This window comes from Botrytis cinerea, chromosome 13 (genome assembly GCF_000143535.2).
Source record: "Botrytis cinerea B05.10 chromosome 13, complete sequence".
Lineage (NCBI taxonomy): Eukaryota > Fungi > Ascomycota > Leotiomycetes > Helotiales > Sclerotiniaceae > Botrytis > Botrytis cinerea.
Window position 1 is genome coordinate 1,377,007 of NC_037322.1, and position 17,774 is coordinate 1,394,780.

Genomic DNA, 17,774 nt, shown 5'->3' on the forward strand with positions numbered 1-17,774 from the left:
TATTTTCCACCTCTATTATGCGGGGGGTAAGATTGATAATTGTACCCAGGTAGTTAGTAAAGGAGTTCTTTTGTTCTAGAAAGTAACAGGCTCGAATTCATGAGCCGAGACTCGAAGGTCTCTTACGCAGTTGCACATCATCGAGGTATCCAGTGGAGGTTGAGAATAATTACATTTTGGATCAATATTTCTTATAGTGACTGGGAGAATGTGTCGATTTGGTGTAGGATCACTTGTAAGCCCGCAACTATATCGAGGAATTATGTACTCTGATGATTTCATCTCACCTTGTATATCGCTTTTTGGTTGAAATCGTTATGTCCTCACCATCCTGTTTATCTCGAGGAAAGTGAGTTGTCGCCGTTTCGTAATCCAGAACTTCAGCACAATTCTCGAACTACACCTTCATGCTTGAAAGTTACGCGACAGTGTCAATTAATTCATCCTAGCTAAGCAAGTTGTCACAATCCAAAGTCAACACATCTTTAAATTCACTCACATTGAAAGTTCATCCCTATTATGGTCATACGGCAGAGTGAACGTGTTGGCAGCCTATAATGATTCATTAAGATGGCTGTATCTAACCAAGTCTTGGAATATATTTGTTATTCACGCTGTATCACATTTGACAGTTTATAAAATACCGGTGGTGATGCCATTTCAGTTTCTCATATTCGTAACATAACGAACTGCTATTGTCCTGATAAGAATTAAAGTTACTTCTACCTTGTCAATACATCCAGTCTTCAGCCTATCAGACGTTAAATTCAACCCATTCGGCTTTGTTCCTGGATTCACTGCTCAATCGAAAACCAGTCCCCGAGAACGATTCTGAGTATCTCCGTTTTGGTCGCGTGCTAGCCAGTCATACCTCCATATACCTAACACTTCGTCAAGTATCAGATCCTCGAAGTTCTCTACCAAATGTGCGTTCTGTACTACACCATGTATAGCTGTTTCCCCAGCTGCGAGACGGGAACCAAACAGCCGTTGGATCTAGAACGTTGCGGGCTCTTCCGCGACATTGAAAATCAAACAACAGACACCAACAGATGTAGCGAAGCAAGGGGTCGAAATGGTCAAAAGACTGCGTTTAAGATGTTGAGACTTAGACAACGCTGCCCTACTTGTGTTGCAAAAGCAATAGCAGCAAGAGTGGCAGAAAGAAAGGTGAGAGAAGAGAAAGAAAAGGAAGCGGAACGAAATGGGGAGAGAGGGGAGGTTTTGAGACAGTTGAGAATGGAGGAGGATGAAGAGGAAGAGACTCCTAGAGTCAGTCAACACCAGTTCGCTGACGCCAACTTTCTTCTCAAAACTTCCACTCCTGGCAAGAAGTTGATTTGGTTTCTTGAGCCAGATGAGCTGGTAGCAGACATAGAAGACGAATTGAGAGATGGAGCAAGTTTCCAAAAAATTGTGGAATCTATGGCTATGAAGGCAGAACTTTCTCTCAAATGGCAGGATCAAAACCCGCGCCGACTTACAGATCCTAACAATTCACTATCCCCAATAGCTGCCATCACAGCTACCACAAATAATCAACATAAAAAACTCCCAATCCTCGAAGACGATTCCACGACCCCACTGTCCCCCATGTCTACACTCTTAAGCGACACAGCATCTGGGGAAGGATCTCCAAAATTGCTTGGCGGCAGCGAAGGGAATTTTGGCTTGGGCATTTATTTCTAAACACTTGAAAGTGTGGAGATGAAAGGAACTGCAAACATCCAAGCTTTTCAAGGTAGTGGGGGGTAAAATGGCTTAGCGTCCATCAGGGTGTTCCATAGGAAGTCTGGAACTAGCAGTCTTAATGTAAGTTTGAATTAAGACATTGGAAGCATCTGAATGTCAAACTGCAGCCCGGACCATTGACAATGGTAGGACACACCATACTTAAGGAGATGAGGGAGAAGTGTGGCAGAATATAAGTTGGTAGATAAGAGAACTCGGGGTTGCATAGCAAAACTCTAAGAGACAATTAAACCACTAGTGTCGTTATGATAAAGTCAGAATGTTTATTGGTAATATTGCTACTTCAATAATACACGATCAGAAATCTTCGAACGATCTCACTGGGGTGTGAAAAACCTTGTAATCTAGCCCCTAAAAGCAATCGTATGAATGGGTTCAGAATGTCTTTACATGTTAAAAGATTTGACAGAAAGATTTCTCTGGGTGAGAATCGAGGAGAGGCATGTGACTAGTCAGTCATAGTTTTCCCACAGAAGATTAATATGTTGAAGAGCCGACGCTTTGTCGAAATAAGACGATATTTTCTAGCTTGAAATCTACTTTGAAGCCAACGGCGTAGTCTTGTGAATTGCGTCAAAGCTAGATATTTGAAGAAGAAAAAAACCCCTCATAGAAATGCTTAAAGCTTGACAAGAGCGTGAGTTCACTCAAAACATCGTTCGATGCCAATTTTTAATGAAACTTGGTATATATGAACCTCCAACTCAATAGCAGTAGAAGCCAATCAAGAGCTGAAAGAAAGTCCAACAGGCGTAAGGAAGAAAATTGAAAATGACTACAATTTCTGGAGAAAGACAAAGATACAGGCGACTGGTAAGAAGGGCACGGCTATTAAGAGGCATTAAATTGATGATGTGATTCGGCAAGACTTGTTTGCCTGTCCTCGGTAGATGAAGGGGTCGGAAGGAAGAAAGCTGTGAACAGTAAAACTCGGATGAATACTTGAAGTTGAATAGGGTTAAAAAGAGGTAGAGTTGGTCTCGAGGCGAACAAAATGATTACATTTGAAATAGTAACAATGTATGAGTTTTGTCCGTAGGTTTACTTTGCTTATCCATTCCAAAAGTTTGAGCACAGCAGCACCTACTTTGTAAAGTTCTCCGTGGCTGGCCCGACGCGGGTAAATTACGGGTTGGTCAGCGCCGCTTTTATCGGATGCTTTCTCATAGGCAATAATTTGGACGCCGCTTTGTTTTTAAAATTATGATCAAAAAGATCCTCTGTCCACGTCCCACTGTTCCTCCCTGAATGCTTTCCAACGACATCATAAGGTTTGTCCATATCAACAAGACACCCACCCTACCTTGATAAGTATCTCCACGCACGTCTTCATAGCCGAGAACATGACGTCTTTCATATATATGGCAATCTTCCCTCGCTCTTGTTGCTCCTCTCGCACAAAAAGCCATGTGGGCACTGTGTCAATCCTCTACATGAAGACTGCAGAGAATTCCAAAAGGGAGTGAGCTCTCAGGAAGAAGAACACAAATCAATTGATAGATTGATAGGATTGCAGTCCGCAGACCCCCACGTCCCATATCTCACGGCACCACTATAAGCTTAAAATCCTAAGCTCCGATCGTCTGGCCTTCACTAAGACATACTAGTTGGTGATCCTCCGGGAGAGAAACATCCCGAACGCCTTTAGTTAAATGCGTAGGTCAAGTTTCTTTGACATTTATTTTTCTTACTTTTGGTAATATACCTTCATTCCTACTTTACTTTCTCTCATTTTTCTATGCCTGCGTGATCTCATCACAAGGTTCTCTTTATTTCCGAGAGAAAAGGTTGTTTATAATACGAAGGAGGCATTGTGAGACACGACGGGTAGGATTTGAGACGAACACGACGATCGAAATCTTACACGAACGAACGAATCCTTGTCTAGATATGGCTTGAATGTATTGAACATCGGATGAATAATTGAACAGTTTTGACACAAGAGACAAGTACCTAGAGACTTGGGACGAGTTTTGTGCCTGCGGAGAATCTTCGAAACAAACCATCAAAGCTGCGATATTGAATCAGACGCAGGGAACTCATTGCGCATTATCTATCACCGTCACAGCTAGAAATACTTTCCAGAATGCTCTGTACAAACAGACCCGAGGGCTTTGTACGTCTCAATACATGTCCCCTCAGCTCCGCATCTACTGACAGTTCTTTCAGGGCCCATCCTCCCTCCTCAACTCTTCCACCCTCCCCACAACTTGTTTCACAGACGTTATCCTCATTCCCCTTCCAACTTGGCTCGCTCTCGCCTTCGTACCTATCCTCTTTGCTTTAGGGCTCCACCACCGCAAAATCAACTACAACCCCTCCACCGCACACTTGCGCTCTAATGCCCGCTCCTCATGTCTTTACCTCACCTTCCTTATCATTTACTACTTCCTCATTTTTGCAAACATCGCCATGCTTACTCTCGAAATCGTGCGATTGTCAAACCTTAACTATGGCATTGGTTTATTGCCATTCGCCTATGGCGGAATTCTTCTCTCGGCAGCTTTGTTTTGGAGTGAAGGTATACAACGACGTGTAAAGTGGTGGCAAGGAATAAATATGTTGGTTTGGATAGGAGGAATTGTCATGAGTGCTGTGCAAGTCATTGGATTGAAACAACAATATGGCTACGATGGGAGAAAGGGGAGCAAATATCCAGTCAGCGACCAGATTCTTGATGTGGCTGTCATGGCGGGTGTATATGCCGTTATTGCGCTACTGGAGATAGTGTTGGTAGTATGGAGGGGAAAGAGAAGAACATCAGCCTTGAGGTCGGAGAGAGGAGAAATGGGTGCGTTTGAATATGGTAGGGGTGTAAGCGAGAGTTCTGGCATGAAGGAGTAAACTATCGTTTCAGACCTGGAGGCATCTTTGGGATGATCTTGTACTTGTACTTCCTGAAATTTGTTTGGTTGGTTTGGCGTGTTGGAATGAATACATTGGGACTATTCTATTGGGATATGGTCATGGTATACCCTGGGCACTTTACTTTTCACAGGCTACTAGGAAGAGTGTAAATACGCGCCGTACCTATTTGTTACTATCACTAAGCTTATTGCATGTCTGGCTTGTCTCTCGCCTCGATCAGCTCGTGGTGAATTTTCATCCATTGGCTTACTAAACAGAAATCACCACATGGCCCTGCTATCAGAACGGAGCGCAAGAGTAAAGGGATTTCAAGATGAATGGCACCACGCAGAAAATTTGGTTTAGGGTTTGAAATCTATCAATGTCATTTCGTTATTCTGTATGACAAAGAGATACCGAATTTCCAACATCTGATTTGGTACAGGCACGCTGACGAGGCTAGGTTGTTGACACGTTCATGACCTCTCTTCTCTTTCGCGATCAGTTCAGCCAACTTCCATCCTCATCTCTGCCCAGAACCTTTTTTCAAGAAAAAAGCTTGTGTTTTGTGAAAAGATGGCTAGACAGAATGATGTCGAATGCTTTTGGGTAGACATATGCTGTATCAACAAATCGAACAGCGGGGAAGTCACATGGGCAATTAGTTCGATGTTCCTTTGGTACTGAGATGCTAGTCTGTGTTGCGTTTACTTGGAAGAACCATCAGCAAAATGGATGCCAAGCAGACAGAATTACGAGGAACCTCCAAAGGCAGATCTGCGGTAAGCAGGTGGTTTACGAGGGGCTGGACTGTTCTAGAGCTTCTTGCACTACTTGTGGTATAATTTTTTACCCGGGAGGGTAGTTCATAGGTGGTAAGCAAAACTTAGCGACGTTAATCCATGAGATGACTGAAATTCCAATTTCGGTGACACGAGGCACTGTTGGAATATTTGCCGCAGAGTTTTATTTAAGAGTTGCCAGAGGATTGAATTTAATTTTTGAATTCTGTTGCTATGTACCCTACTAAAATGTATATGTATTTACAAATGTGCTGTGAGGGATTCTTAAACTAGTGACTATAACGCTCGTGGAAAATACTGCCAGACTAGCCATATAATGCGTGTATTTACATGCTGTCATATTTCAATAGACTGATGACAACGAACAAGCAGTGAATCAACCCATACAGAAGAAAATAGATGAAACGCTGAGCACTTGGGGAGTATTCGGATAAGAATCTAAGCAAAGCCGGTGCTGACAACAAAGCTTACATCGTCGTTGAACGAGGCGGCGGCATCGAAGGTGTGTACTCCGCCGTTGTTCGCAGCGTAGACTACATTGTTGTAGTGACGGAAATAGCGAGTTGGATAACTCCAAGCTCTGATCGAGTTACCCTGGCCATTGAGACCGGCTTGTGGGCAGAATGTGGCATCTTCGTGGAACGCCTTGCTGCCGTCATTGGCATTGAGCAAAAGTCCGAAGTCATAGTGTCTGATGTAGCTGCCAGGAGTATCGTTTGACTCGAAGGAGAAACAGGCGCTGTTTCCAAGACCGGCGCGAACATACCAGCTAGCTTGCTGTTTGAGCGCGGTGGCGCTGGATGATGTGACAACTTGAGTATTCACGCTGGCACCAGTGTGTGCAATGTAGCGTGTTGTGTATCCGGCGGTAGTAGCTCGGAGAGAGATTGAGGAACCAACGGTGAGAGCAGTTCCGCTGGTTAATGATGTGGTAGCATATTTAGCAGCTACGATGTTGGCCTGAACCGAGTTCTCGGTGGCATCAGAAGGATAACCAGTGGTCATCACACCCTCGTAGAAGGTTCCCTGCGCGCTCACACTGTTGTCTCCACCGATTCCGAGAATGATAGCACCTTCCTTGCTCATTGGGTTATAGCCAGACGCAGTTGGGCGCACACCACTGTAGTATGTCGACAGAGCGCCAGATGCAGCGTTGGCACCTCGAAGCGCCCATAGATTTGGTCCTCCCTTGACAATTGCAGTGAAGAAACGGGAGGTAATTGATGGATCTCCAGTGTTGACACCGGAACTCAAACCAGAAAATAGGCCATTCTCAAGATCAGCCATGAGCCAAGGACCACTGCCGGCTCCTGATCCCCAGCCGGTACTGTCACCAAAGTAGATGGCTTCCATGTGACCATTACCAGTGTCCGTACTACTAGTCTCTGCATTACCGTAATCGAAACAGCAGCCACCATTGTAATGCGTTCCATCAAGAACTGCGTACATACCCTCCGCTGCATCACCTTTGGCTATTCCACTAGGGGCATTATTGCGGTAGCCTGTTCCGGGGGAAATGAAGACTCCGTATGCTTTCTGGCCGTTCAGTGTGACTGGTGCACCAATTGCAGACGCCAAGTTATCGTAACTGTTAACATCGGGACCGTCAAATCCTCCAGGAGGAGCTTGGGTGAGGTGATTACCACGACCAGACTGGTCGTAGATTATCGTGATGAGACAGGTAGTATTAGCGCAGAAAGTGTCTTGAGAAGCGGCATTGGCCACCCCTCCAGCTGATAGAGGTGCAATGTTTTTAGTAGTTCCATCTGAGCCACGTTTCACCTAGTACATTGAGTCAATGATTGTTTACCAAAAGAATACGGAGTTGAGGAACTGATTACTTACCTGGTAGAGAGAACCGCTGAAGGCACTGTACAAAGCGCGAGTAGTGCTATGTGCGGCAACTATAAGATTGAGAAGTCAGTCATCAGGAACCTTTGAAACGTGGCGAAATCTGAAGGATTCAATTGGGGGCTTACCACACGGAGTTCCACCAGAGGAGTAGATATCGCAAGGTCCAGCAGCAACGAGAGGGCTAGCGACAACAAGGCCTAGAGCAAGTGCGCGAGCGCGTTGGAGTCTTTGACGTGAAAACATATCTAATCACTTTTGTGGCGGAACGACGGTGTGAGGCACGCTTGACAGTTCTTAAATCATTAACGAGAAGCTTAGATGACCACTGACGTAGAACTATATACTATAAAGTTGGCGTTTGGCGTGCCTTTTATTATCCTCATCAACTTTGTGAACTTTGGCGTGCATGCTCCTGATTGGTACGCATAGCATGCACATACCTAGTCGTATTGATAATTACTCCAAAGTAGCCACTCACCGGAATCTCCGAGGACCAAGAGTCATGTGGAACGTGTTATTCCACCTCTGATGCTCGCAGAACTGGGCTTATACGCGTCACGAGGTCTGACTTGTACATTGCTAAAAAACGACAGCAACCAGTTTGATGGAGAACTCGGGTCATCCCGAATGCACCCCACATACCTAACTATAGGAATTGTTAGTAGAATTTGTGTGCTGTGTCAACAATTAGTGGAGAAAATGTCCACCACTCTAGTGATCCATGCCACTTTCAATTGGAATATATACATGCTATTAGTTAGATCTCGGGACTAAAACAGCGGATCTTATAGCTGCAGATATTTATATCCAATACCGGATCCCAAGACCTGCAGGTGTAAAGATATTCCATGCGCTCCAATCGGCGGCGCCCAGGTTGATCTTGGTAATTAGATTTGCGGGGTAAGCAAGAGTTTCTAAGACTTGCGATTAACCCAATACTGAAATCCGGGGCCCCAGGCCGGCAATAAACTGCCGAATCGAGTTGCCTATCCCGTTGTGCATGTGAAAAGTATGCTCGCTTAAGCATTGGTCTGTGTACCCACTCCTCATTGCAACCCTAGCCACTTTATGGAATAATTCAACAGATGCAGGTACGTCTAACTGTCGATTGGAAGTGTGAAAGTATGTTCCTCCGGAAGCTTTGATTGGCTCTGATATAGTGAGGGGAAAGCGAGAGAAAAGCTTGATGTTCACAAGACTATGGTAAGCCGGCGACCTCTATCATCCCGAGGTCTACCGATCTGATCGACGTTGTCTTTCCTACGATCCAATAAATACATGTCTCGAAACCAAAAGTACCTTCAATCTCGATACACAGAATTTTCGTCCCTAAAATGTTGCGGAGTCGAGAGAATTAGATTTTGAACAATCAGAAAAAGGGTAATGAGCACAGTTGCATCACGAACGCAAACATCGATCGTATTTGGATACAGTCTGTCTATAGCTCGACTTGCTCTGTCTATTTCCCGTGAAAGATGATCCCGCGGCAGATGTGCAGAACTCCTCCGTGAAGATATCGAAATACGAAGAGTGGAGCAGAGAGGAGGAGAGAGAGAGGGGAGAATGGAATGGCTGGAGTGGAGAATCACTAATTTTTTTTTTTACCACGTGACAGTACGGCATGGCTTGCTGCTTTTGTTTTCGATAAGATTTCTCCAGCGGGGAAATGACAACGCAGCAACAGCTTATTCCGCTCATATCGCGAGAACTACTAGCCCTTGGGTCTGTCTTGTGTTTGTTCTGTCGGAAACAAGGAATTCGCCCGGAAAACTGGATTTCTCGAGAGCACAGGGCCTCCTGGCGTTATTCACAATATCAAGAGGCTCCAATCAAATGAACTACAACTACTTCAGAATTGGAATCTAAAAAGCCAAGCGGAATTGGATACTCTGCCACGAGAGAAAATTATGAAGCTAGCGAATAGAATTATGTTGCGCAAAAAAATGCAGCAAGAGAAGAATTCTGAGCAACTTCAACAAGATCAGAACACGGGCGTTGTAACATTAGACGACCATGGACGAGAAGGTGATTACAACCGCTTGGCCGATGATTATACGCTGCTGCACCATGCGCAAGGTAAGGATTTGGCACAAAGATCATGTAAAACCTGTTCGGTATTACACCCGTTTGATCCAACCAAGTTAAAACCTGGAGATCGATATATCGGAGTGTTTACGCTGAGGAAATCAGCAGCAGAAGGCTGCGAGCTGTGTTTAATCCTCTTGGAAGTTGCAACTTACAAAGTGGAATATGTGTCTCACTTGAAATTTTCTTTCCAATATGGCTACTTAGCTGCAGTAGCTTCTTGGGACAAGGAGAAATTTCCCCAAAAAGAGTACTGTGTCAGCCTCCACACCTTGCCTGGTAAGACCGTCTCTACAATTTTGCAATAACTCAAGTTAGAAATTTTGAAACTGAAACTCCAAGGTCAACCTTCACCATGGCCTTGCTTTAGACCCCATCAGCATATTCCTCCGCGAGTTGAGATATGTGATGCAATTCGCCATATCCAAAGGTGGCTCAGCCAGTGCGTGAGCCTTGATAGTCCTGCTCTTACAGGCCATCAATGCCCCGAGGTCAGCAAACTTATCATGCCAGTGCTACCTACTCGTGTGCTAGATGTTAGTCGGGTTGAATCTGATGGTAAAGTTTACTTGGTTCACAGCAATGGAAAACGCCAAAAATACACAACCTTAAGCCACTGTTGGGGCGATACAAATCATACGCCTATTACGACCTCGAAAGCCACTTTATCTGATAGAACGTCTGGGATTGCTCTTGAATCTTTACCAAAAACTTTCCGAGATGCTGTAGTTATCACCCATCACCTTAACATAAGTTATATATGGATTGATTCACTTTGCATCGTCCAAGATAGTGAAGAAGATTGGAATTTGGAAGCTTCCAGAATGGCACAGATTTATTCCTCTAGTTTTCTAAATATAGCTGCAGCTGCTTGCAAGGACAGTACTGTTGGCCTTTTTTATGACGGCTGGAATACGGAGAATGGATTCTTGGGGGCTCCGCATGAGATTCGGGTGTCAGGAAGTGCGTCAAACCACGGCGATTATTCGATCTATATACAAGAGATAGACCATAGTCACTTTCACGATTCCGAACTGCTTATAGAAGGTCCCCTGGTAAGCGTTTTAAAAGGGCATACATCAGAGTTAGGCTAAAAATTTCCAGATGTCCCGAGCGTGGGTATATCAAGAACGTTTCCTAGCACCTCGAACTGTATACTTCACATCAGCAGAAATCATCTGGGAATGCGGCAGCATGGTCATTTGTAAATGCCCGTGTGATATTCATTTTGGCCTTGACACAGCACCAAGGTATCATACCTATAGCCACCGAGAGAAAAAAGATCAATGGTTCGGACAGTGGGGCATAATTGACGAATACTCTAAGCTCAATCTCACTAAGCCAGCAGATAGGCTCCCAGCTATTGCAGGGATCGCGTCTCATTTCGAGAGCCACAAACGTAGAATGAAGAATGGAAAACTGAAAACATCACGCTATTTGGCAGGCCTCTGGGAAGATAACTTGCATCATGATTTGCTATGGCGTGTGATCTTCCCGGAGAATAAACCTCGTGAGGTTGTCCGAATCGTCCCATACAATGCGCCCACATGGTCATGGGCTTCTCTGGATTCAAGGTTTTTATCAAGCAGGAAGCCAGGTCAGGGTGTTAACATAGGGAACCACTACAGTGCTGGTGGTGTAGCCCCCGATTTAAAAATCTTGGATTGCTTTACAACTCTAGTCGATCCATCTAATGTGTATGGTGGTGTCAGAAGTGGAAAGATTGTTTTGCAAGGAAGATCTGTTACACCATTAAAAGTGAAATTGCTCTATGAGGAATTCCAGTGTTACAAATTGTTCTTCCATAATGTTAAAGCAAGGGTTCGATCGAAAAAAAATCCGAATTTTGGGAAGCTGATGGCAGACATTCCGCTGACGTCGTCAAAAATCATCAAAGACAGAGTCGATTGTGGAGAATTACATTGCTTGTGGATTAATTCATTCCAAGGGGTTAGGAATAACGATTACTGTCATTTAGCACTAGTTTTAAAACGATCAGAAACTTCTGAGGTATATGAGAGAGTTGGTCTTGCCACGTTTGACAAGGGTGATGGCGTAGCAGTCAATGGTGGAGTCGGTAAATCTACTTTTGGTGAATTTATGGAATTCATTTGGACGGAAAGTAGCATCCAATCATTTGAGGTTGTCTAAATCGGGGTGCATACGTCAAATAAGCGACTTCGACGATGGGCTCAAACTGTTTGGAAGATTTCCCATACATCCAGGGAGTCTATAAGGAGACGATTGAATCAATGATAGATATCAATCCTTCTTCCCTTTAGTCCTCAACACCATTCAAACATTCACACCCGTGAAATATTCAATATTTAACCTGGTTATTCAAATCATATTGATTCTTCTAGGAATATACAGGCTGGATTGTCGGCTATATAACGCAAGGTAGCACTTCCGAATATATTACTACTCTCGTCGCTTAACAAGGTCTACTCTTAGCACACTGGAGTGCTTCTCGTAGTCAAATAAGTGGTGGCGCTGCCGCAGCAGATTAATCTTCGAAGAACAGAGAGTTGGAACAACTAGAAATGGCACGCAATTTAACAAAACACTTATTGTTTTAGCAAATGATTCATCTCTCCAGCTTGATCCACCTGTTTAGTTTCTGTTAAAGAATCCCAGAACACCCTACACACAGGAGTTTACCTTTGATTTTGATATTTAGTTGACATCGAAGAAATATGAAGAACGGTCAACTGTTCCTGTATAATCCATAACTTATAAATCTACCGAAATGAAAATTTTATCGTGAAAAGGCCTTGATCGTCGTCTAGAAAATTGTCAAAAGATTCCTCTTTTCTGCACATGGTATCAAAGGATAAGGAACTAAATTCAAATGCTAATCTCAGTCTCAAATACCATCATACCCCCTATCCGACTCCCAGGTTGATTCCTGGCGAATGCATCGGCAGTCCTATTTTCAGCCATCTTTAAATTCTGAATAATTGTTTTGTTGTGGATATTTGAAGTTGTGGTGAAATCAAAAATTTGAAGCTTTGAAGCTTTGGTGATAGTGGGGAAGTGTGGGATGGTTGTGGGGTTTTTCTGGGTCGATAAGTGATCACAGATGTCTTTTGATACAATCTCGAGAATTTCTTTTGTTTCCGAGTGTCTTCAAAATCTTGTTGATGCAGAAGTCGAGAGGGATTTGTCTGGGTAGCATTGGGGGGGAGGGAGGCAACTTTCTGTACCTTTCGGAGGTTGAGGATTTATGAATTCATCCGATTCGCCCAATACTGCATACCATGATGCTTTGTTGACCAATGGTGATTGCAGCCAGTGTCTTACAATGTAACATGTACCATGAGCCCCGGCTTCATAGTTATTCCCTCCCTTCCACCCCCCAATTTTTGAGAGAGGCGATAAAGATAACTTGTGCAATATTTTACATAAATCCGCGTTCTGTTTCTTGGCATGAATTTATTTCCATCCTCAATACTATCATCGTTTCCGAATTTCTTGCACCCATCTTCCCAGAGAAGTTACAGACAACATGCCTTCAAAGTGGACGGAGGCACACAATTCAAGCCATGGGCCGGGTGATGCACGTCCAACCGCCTTGCAAATTGTACAAGATGAGGATCTAGCAGGCAAACTCACTGGAGTAGTCTTCCTCATTACCGGGTGCTCTTCGGGAATTGGAGTCGAAACTGCCAGAGCTCTGTCTACCACGGGAGCGACATTGTATCTAACTGCACGGAAAATCTCCACGGCTGAAATAGCACTCGGGGATATCCTGGAACCCGGCCGAGTGGAGATTCTGGAAATGGATCTCAGCTCATTAGCTGGGGTGAGACGGGGCGCGGAGAAATTTCTAAGAAAAAGCTCCAAGTTGAACGTTTTAGTGTGTAATGCTGGAATCATGGCGATTCCAAATTATACCACAACCGTAGATGGGTTTGAGATACAATTTGGGGTTAATCATTTGGCACATTTTCTACTTTTTCAACTGTTGAAGGATACATTACTATCTTCTGCTTCGCCATCATTCAATTCGCGGGTGGTTGTAGTTTCCAGCGCCAGTCATCGTAATGGAGGTATCAGACTCGACGATTACAACTACACTAAAAGGCCAGAAGAGTATGACTTATGGGGCTCATACTCGCAATCAAAAACAGCCAATATCTATATGGCCAATGAGATTGATCGTCGCTATGGTCAGCATGGGCTACATGCAACGTCACTGATGCCAGGAGCAATACCGTCTGGGATTACCAGGCATCTTGACCCGAAAGACGTAGCTGAGTACAATGCCACGGAGACAATGAGGAAGACAATGAAAAGTCCAGAGCAAGGTGCTGCAACGACAGTGTTAGCTGCAATTGGAAAGCAGTTGGAAAACAAAGGCGGGGTGTACTTGGAAAATTGTGAAGTTGCAGAACTCTATCCTTCTGATCGTGAGCTCGATCATGTTGCTAATATCCCGGGATATGCGGAGCATGCTTTTGACCAAGAAAAAGAAGGTAGACTCTGGCTTGAGTCTTTAAAGATGGTCGGGTTGGATGGGTGAGAGCATAAAACTTAGTATCATATATGGTATCTGTCTATTCAATAGTTCAAATCGGTAGATACTAGACTGTACATAATACCTTTTTTTCTTCTAAGAAGCACAATATCTGAATGATTTGAATTATTGAATTAAATATAGAAACTCAAGGCCTGTAGTTATGGCACCAAAGTTCAGGTGATAGAAGCCTCTCTACCCCCCTCTCCACCGCGCCAATAATCCAGAATATTAACTTCCTTCAATTGCTCCATATCATAATCTCTTACAGACTCGAAGAGTTATAGTCTACTGTCATCGATATTAAACTCTCATCAGAATCCATGGTTTAAGTTCCAGTTACCTTGATACCAATTTTGTTCATTATCGGTTGTGTTGACCCGGAGAATGAAATCCGACTGCTCCCTAATTTGTTGCATTTCGTAATCTTAGGAATAAGGCACACATCTTCATGAATGATGCCCATATTGAGAGTTTTCAGCGAGAAGATTATTCGAAGATGGGAGATGTAGATAACGTTAGTTGCCTAACTCATATACCATGCCAGTATAAAAGTGACAATATTATTGCGAAGAAAACCAGTCCATGTTCATCCAGAAACGCTTTCAGCAATGCAAAATATAACCCACTCCGAGAAACAAATTTAGAGTCAAAACTAGCGTCATTCAATTCAAAGACAGTGCTGATTTTCTCTTTAGAAAGCTTAATCGGTATCGGTGTCGGTATGTTTGCTTGATCGTATGTATCATAAGACGGCAGATGCGAGTCCCAATTTCCCTTCGAGTCAAACTGCTTGTAAATGACAATTGACACTTCTGTAGTACAGTGAAAAATGCCGTATCGATTATGGTGCTTAAATGAAACTTTGCATACTGTTAGAGACAATACTGACACTGCAAAGGTCCCGAATGAAAAGGCCAAGATGTATTGTTCTCGTTGGTGTCGGTGTTTTTCTGACAAGGTTGTAACGCTGGCCAGATATCTTCAAGTGTACTGTAGGCACTATATAATCTAACGCGGAACATGGATTCAACCCTCTCAAAACTAAGATGAGTACAAATATGTCCATAAATAGTGACGTCAAAACTTTGACATTTCCAACGGTAAGTCAAGAATTTCCGGGTGAACAAGGAACCATTTTTGATACTGCATTCTCCTTTCTTCTTTGTGATCAAACTTTTGGAAAACTTATTCACGGGGTAGTTCAAGGGTTCCGATAAAATTCTTAAGAGTCGCTTGGTTTGCGCATCGTTACCGAAATGTCGGTAGCTTTTTATTACCATTTTGTAAATAGTGGCGCCAAAATTCTCGTGGGTATACAAATCTATCTCGCGTAGTTTGTCTCCTTTTAAACAAGTTGGTATCGTATTAAATGCTGGAAGATCTGAAATATTTGGGTTGGTTGAATATCCATTCTAGCAACAAGACTTTTTAGCATGTCTCTTAGCATTTCGTATTCTATAAAGCTTTCTGCAGAAACTGCAAGCGATTTGATCTTGAAGGTCATGCTCCAAAAGGGCCAGAAAATCAGATGTGTCGTCATTTGAAGTCTTCAAGCCGTCGATATATTGCGTTCCAATCACCAAGCCAATTTGTCGACAAGAGAGAGAAAAGGATGCAGCTGATGCGGGGGTAAGGTGTGTAGCAAGCAGTTGCATAACATCATTTGTGACAACGAGCAACGGCTAGTTTTTCAAGGAATCTAATGGATTTGGCCTCAAGGCAGCAAGATTTCGATTGAATCGAAACAGATTTGGTCGAAAGAGAACGAGCTATGGTTTAAGGCTATCCATCTTGCGAATTGGGTTGGATGTTTTCGAAATCGAAGATGTTGAAAAAAGAATGGTATCTTATAAATGAGTAGTGACGAAAGGTCCTTATGTGTGAGGATATCCTAGTAGTGGTTAGCTATAGGCCAAACTAGCTTCGACTAGTATGATCACCCGATTCATTGGGAGTTTTATGACGTATTTTGGGTTTCTCTTAAGAGACGTTTAGTTCAGAACAAGCTTACTATCTTAGATCATCTATGTGTATGTCTAACGATAGTAGAATGTCGTCTCCAAGCATTTCAACTTCATTTTGTCAAACCACTCAATAACAGCTTTCTCAAATGCTTACTTAACCTAGAGATGGTCAGGGCTAATACTTTATCAATCGTATTATTGGCATTTACTTACAAAAAGTTCAAGGTCGGATACCATATTAGAATCAAATTTGGCTAAAATATTATGGTTCTTGAAGCAATCAAAAGCCCCTTCCAGCCTCAAACGAAGCTATTCCAACCGTTCCTGCCGAGATTTTTGATCATCGGAGGCAAGTAACAAACAAACACCATGAGATGAGCGTAAGGACTCAGAGAAGTATTTTCTCTGTCTTTGCAAAACTCGCTCGAACACATTTAGCTAAAATCATCCTCAAGTGGATGCATTTTTTGTTAGTGTTTGATTATGGATCTCAAGTCCTGATACTTTGGCATCATAAGATGGAGTTCGCTCTATATTGTGTGTTGTGAATGGCCAAAAGGTGTCATCTAGTGTTGCTTGGATGTGTATCATTTGAAATGTCGTATGTCCTTTGATAGTGAGGGAAGAAAGCAAAGGATTTTAACAAATTATGTCTTGATTTCATTTCATATTATACGCAAATTCTGGGTTTTAAGAAAGTAGTAGTACCACATATCACACGTTTTGAACCAGGTAAGATGATCGTAAACCAGCGGCAAGTCAATGTCATGAAAAAATCAGCCCATTCTGTCCATCTGCACATCCGATATCTAAGAGCCGTTTTAAATTCTTTGAAGCTCTGATCTACAGGAGCGTCATATTGACCAGAAGTATTTCTAATTCCTTATTTTCAACGATAAAAGTATAAAGTAGTTATCAAAATTTAGCTTCACTTCTCGGTTTTGACAAGCACGAGCAAGAAGAATTTGAAGACCAAGTCGGCCGAACTCAAGATCTACATTCAATCTCAAAGGTGTATACTGTCCATTGAGTATTCAATTGTGCAGAGGGTTATTAGAGAAAATGTATTCCTGTATACATGAGGATGGCAAGGAAAAGAACTCTCGGACTGTTCCAACCTGAGGACTGGGTTTAGTGGGAAGCCTTAAGCTCAACAGATGTTCCATCCCAAAATATACAAAGTGTTACTTACAACTTCAATTTCTATAAGTAGAAGAAGAGGAGAAGAAAGAATAAACAGCATTAGAGGATAGTGATGACAGAAAAATTGTAAGATGATATGATGAAAATAACGGATTGCTGTTGTCAACGTCATCTCCCAAGAGACGATCGGATGATGGATATATTTTTTGTGCAAATCCTTCTCTCAATTGATAATGGTAAGTTTAGTAGGAACCTCAATGCAAATTTGGGCCTTTCAGTCAGGTCTGGGGGCTAAGATGCTATAGCCAACCAGGCATGTATCTCTTCCTTATTTGGTTAATCCAAATCTTGGATCCAGAGGGAGCTTGAATAAATCATGTAGGCTGAACGAGGATTTCTTTTTTTGCCTGGTACTGGAGTGGTGAATCTTGAAATGAGAAGTGGCTCTCATAGTGTTGATAGGTGGAGAGAAGTGCGGGACAAGTGACATTTGTTAAACTTACATGATTGAGAAAACAAGGTTGTTCACTATCTCCAAGCCCTCGACTTCAAGCAGCCACAGGAAGATTATAAATAAACCCATAAGTATCTTCTAGCCGGCATAATACGTGACTTCTCTCTCGAAATATCAAACATGCGCTGTGGGATGGAGATCTTTTCGAAATCTCCAGTTACTATGGACAGCAAATGCGATTAATCGTACCAAAGCACTCGTACTTCGAGGTTTGAATTGATGAGAATATCACGGTCAGGGAACGAGTGTAGAAGAATGGGAAAAGAGCAATGGGGAATAACTGTTGCCAA

The 17,774-nt window shown here is 43.0% G+C and overlaps 5 protein-coding genes across 5 annotated transcripts; 4 read left to right on the top strand and 1 right to left on the bottom strand.

The window, feature by feature from the left end:
* Positions 1–648: 648 nt before the first annotated feature.
* On the top strand, positions 649–1,977 carry BCIN_13g03930 (hypothetical protein). Its single transcript, XM_001556323.2, has one exon. The coding sequence runs from the start codon at positions 946–948 to the stop codon at positions 1,687–1,689; it is 744 nt and encodes a 247-aa protein (XP_001556373.1). The 5' UTR covers positions 649–945; the 3' UTR covers positions 1,690–1,977.
* Positions 1,978–3,425: 1,448 nt separating this feature from the next.
* BCIN_13g03940 (hypothetical protein) lies at positions 3,426–4,876 on the top strand. Its single transcript, XM_001556325.2, has 2 exons — positions 3,426–3,868; positions 3,922–4,876. The coding sequence occupies exons 1-2, from the start codon at positions 3,839–3,841 to the stop codon at positions 4,594–4,596; spliced, it is 705 nt and encodes a 234-aa protein (XP_001556375.1). The 5' UTR covers positions 3,426–3,838; the 3' UTR covers positions 4,597–4,876.
* A 740-nt stretch (positions 4,877–5,616) lies between these two features.
* On the bottom strand, positions 5,617–7,580 carry BCIN_13g03950 (hypothetical protein). The gene is made up of 3 exons (XM_001556326.2): positions 7,382–7,580; positions 7,248–7,306; positions 5,617–7,184 (listed from the first exon to the last, which is right to left on the bottom strand). The coding sequence occupies exons 1-3, from the start codon at positions 7,497–7,499 to the stop codon at positions 5,841–5,843; spliced, it is 1,521 nt and encodes a 506-aa protein (XP_001556376.1). The 5' UTR covers positions 7,500–7,580; the 3' UTR covers positions 5,617–5,840.
* A 1,585-nt stretch (positions 7,581–9,165) lies between these two features.
* On the top strand, positions 9,166–11,664 carry BCIN_13g03960 (hypothetical protein). The gene is made up of 3 exons (XM_024696814.1): positions 9,166–9,620; positions 9,684–10,396; positions 10,446–11,664. The coding sequence occupies exons 1-3, from the start codon at positions 9,200–9,202 to the stop codon at positions 11,490–11,492; spliced, it is 2,181 nt and encodes a 726-aa protein (XP_024552627.1). The 5' UTR covers positions 9,166–9,199; the 3' UTR covers positions 11,493–11,664.
* A 1,053-nt stretch (positions 11,665–12,717) lies between these two features.
* Positions 12,718–13,966, top strand: BCIN_13g03970 (hypothetical protein). The gene has a single exon (XM_001556329.2). The coding sequence runs from the start codon at positions 12,850–12,852 to the stop codon at positions 13,864–13,866; it is 1,017 nt and encodes a 338-aa protein (XP_001556379.1). The 5' UTR covers positions 12,718–12,849; the 3' UTR covers positions 13,867–13,966.
* Positions 13,967–17,774: the final 3,808 nt, after the last annotated feature.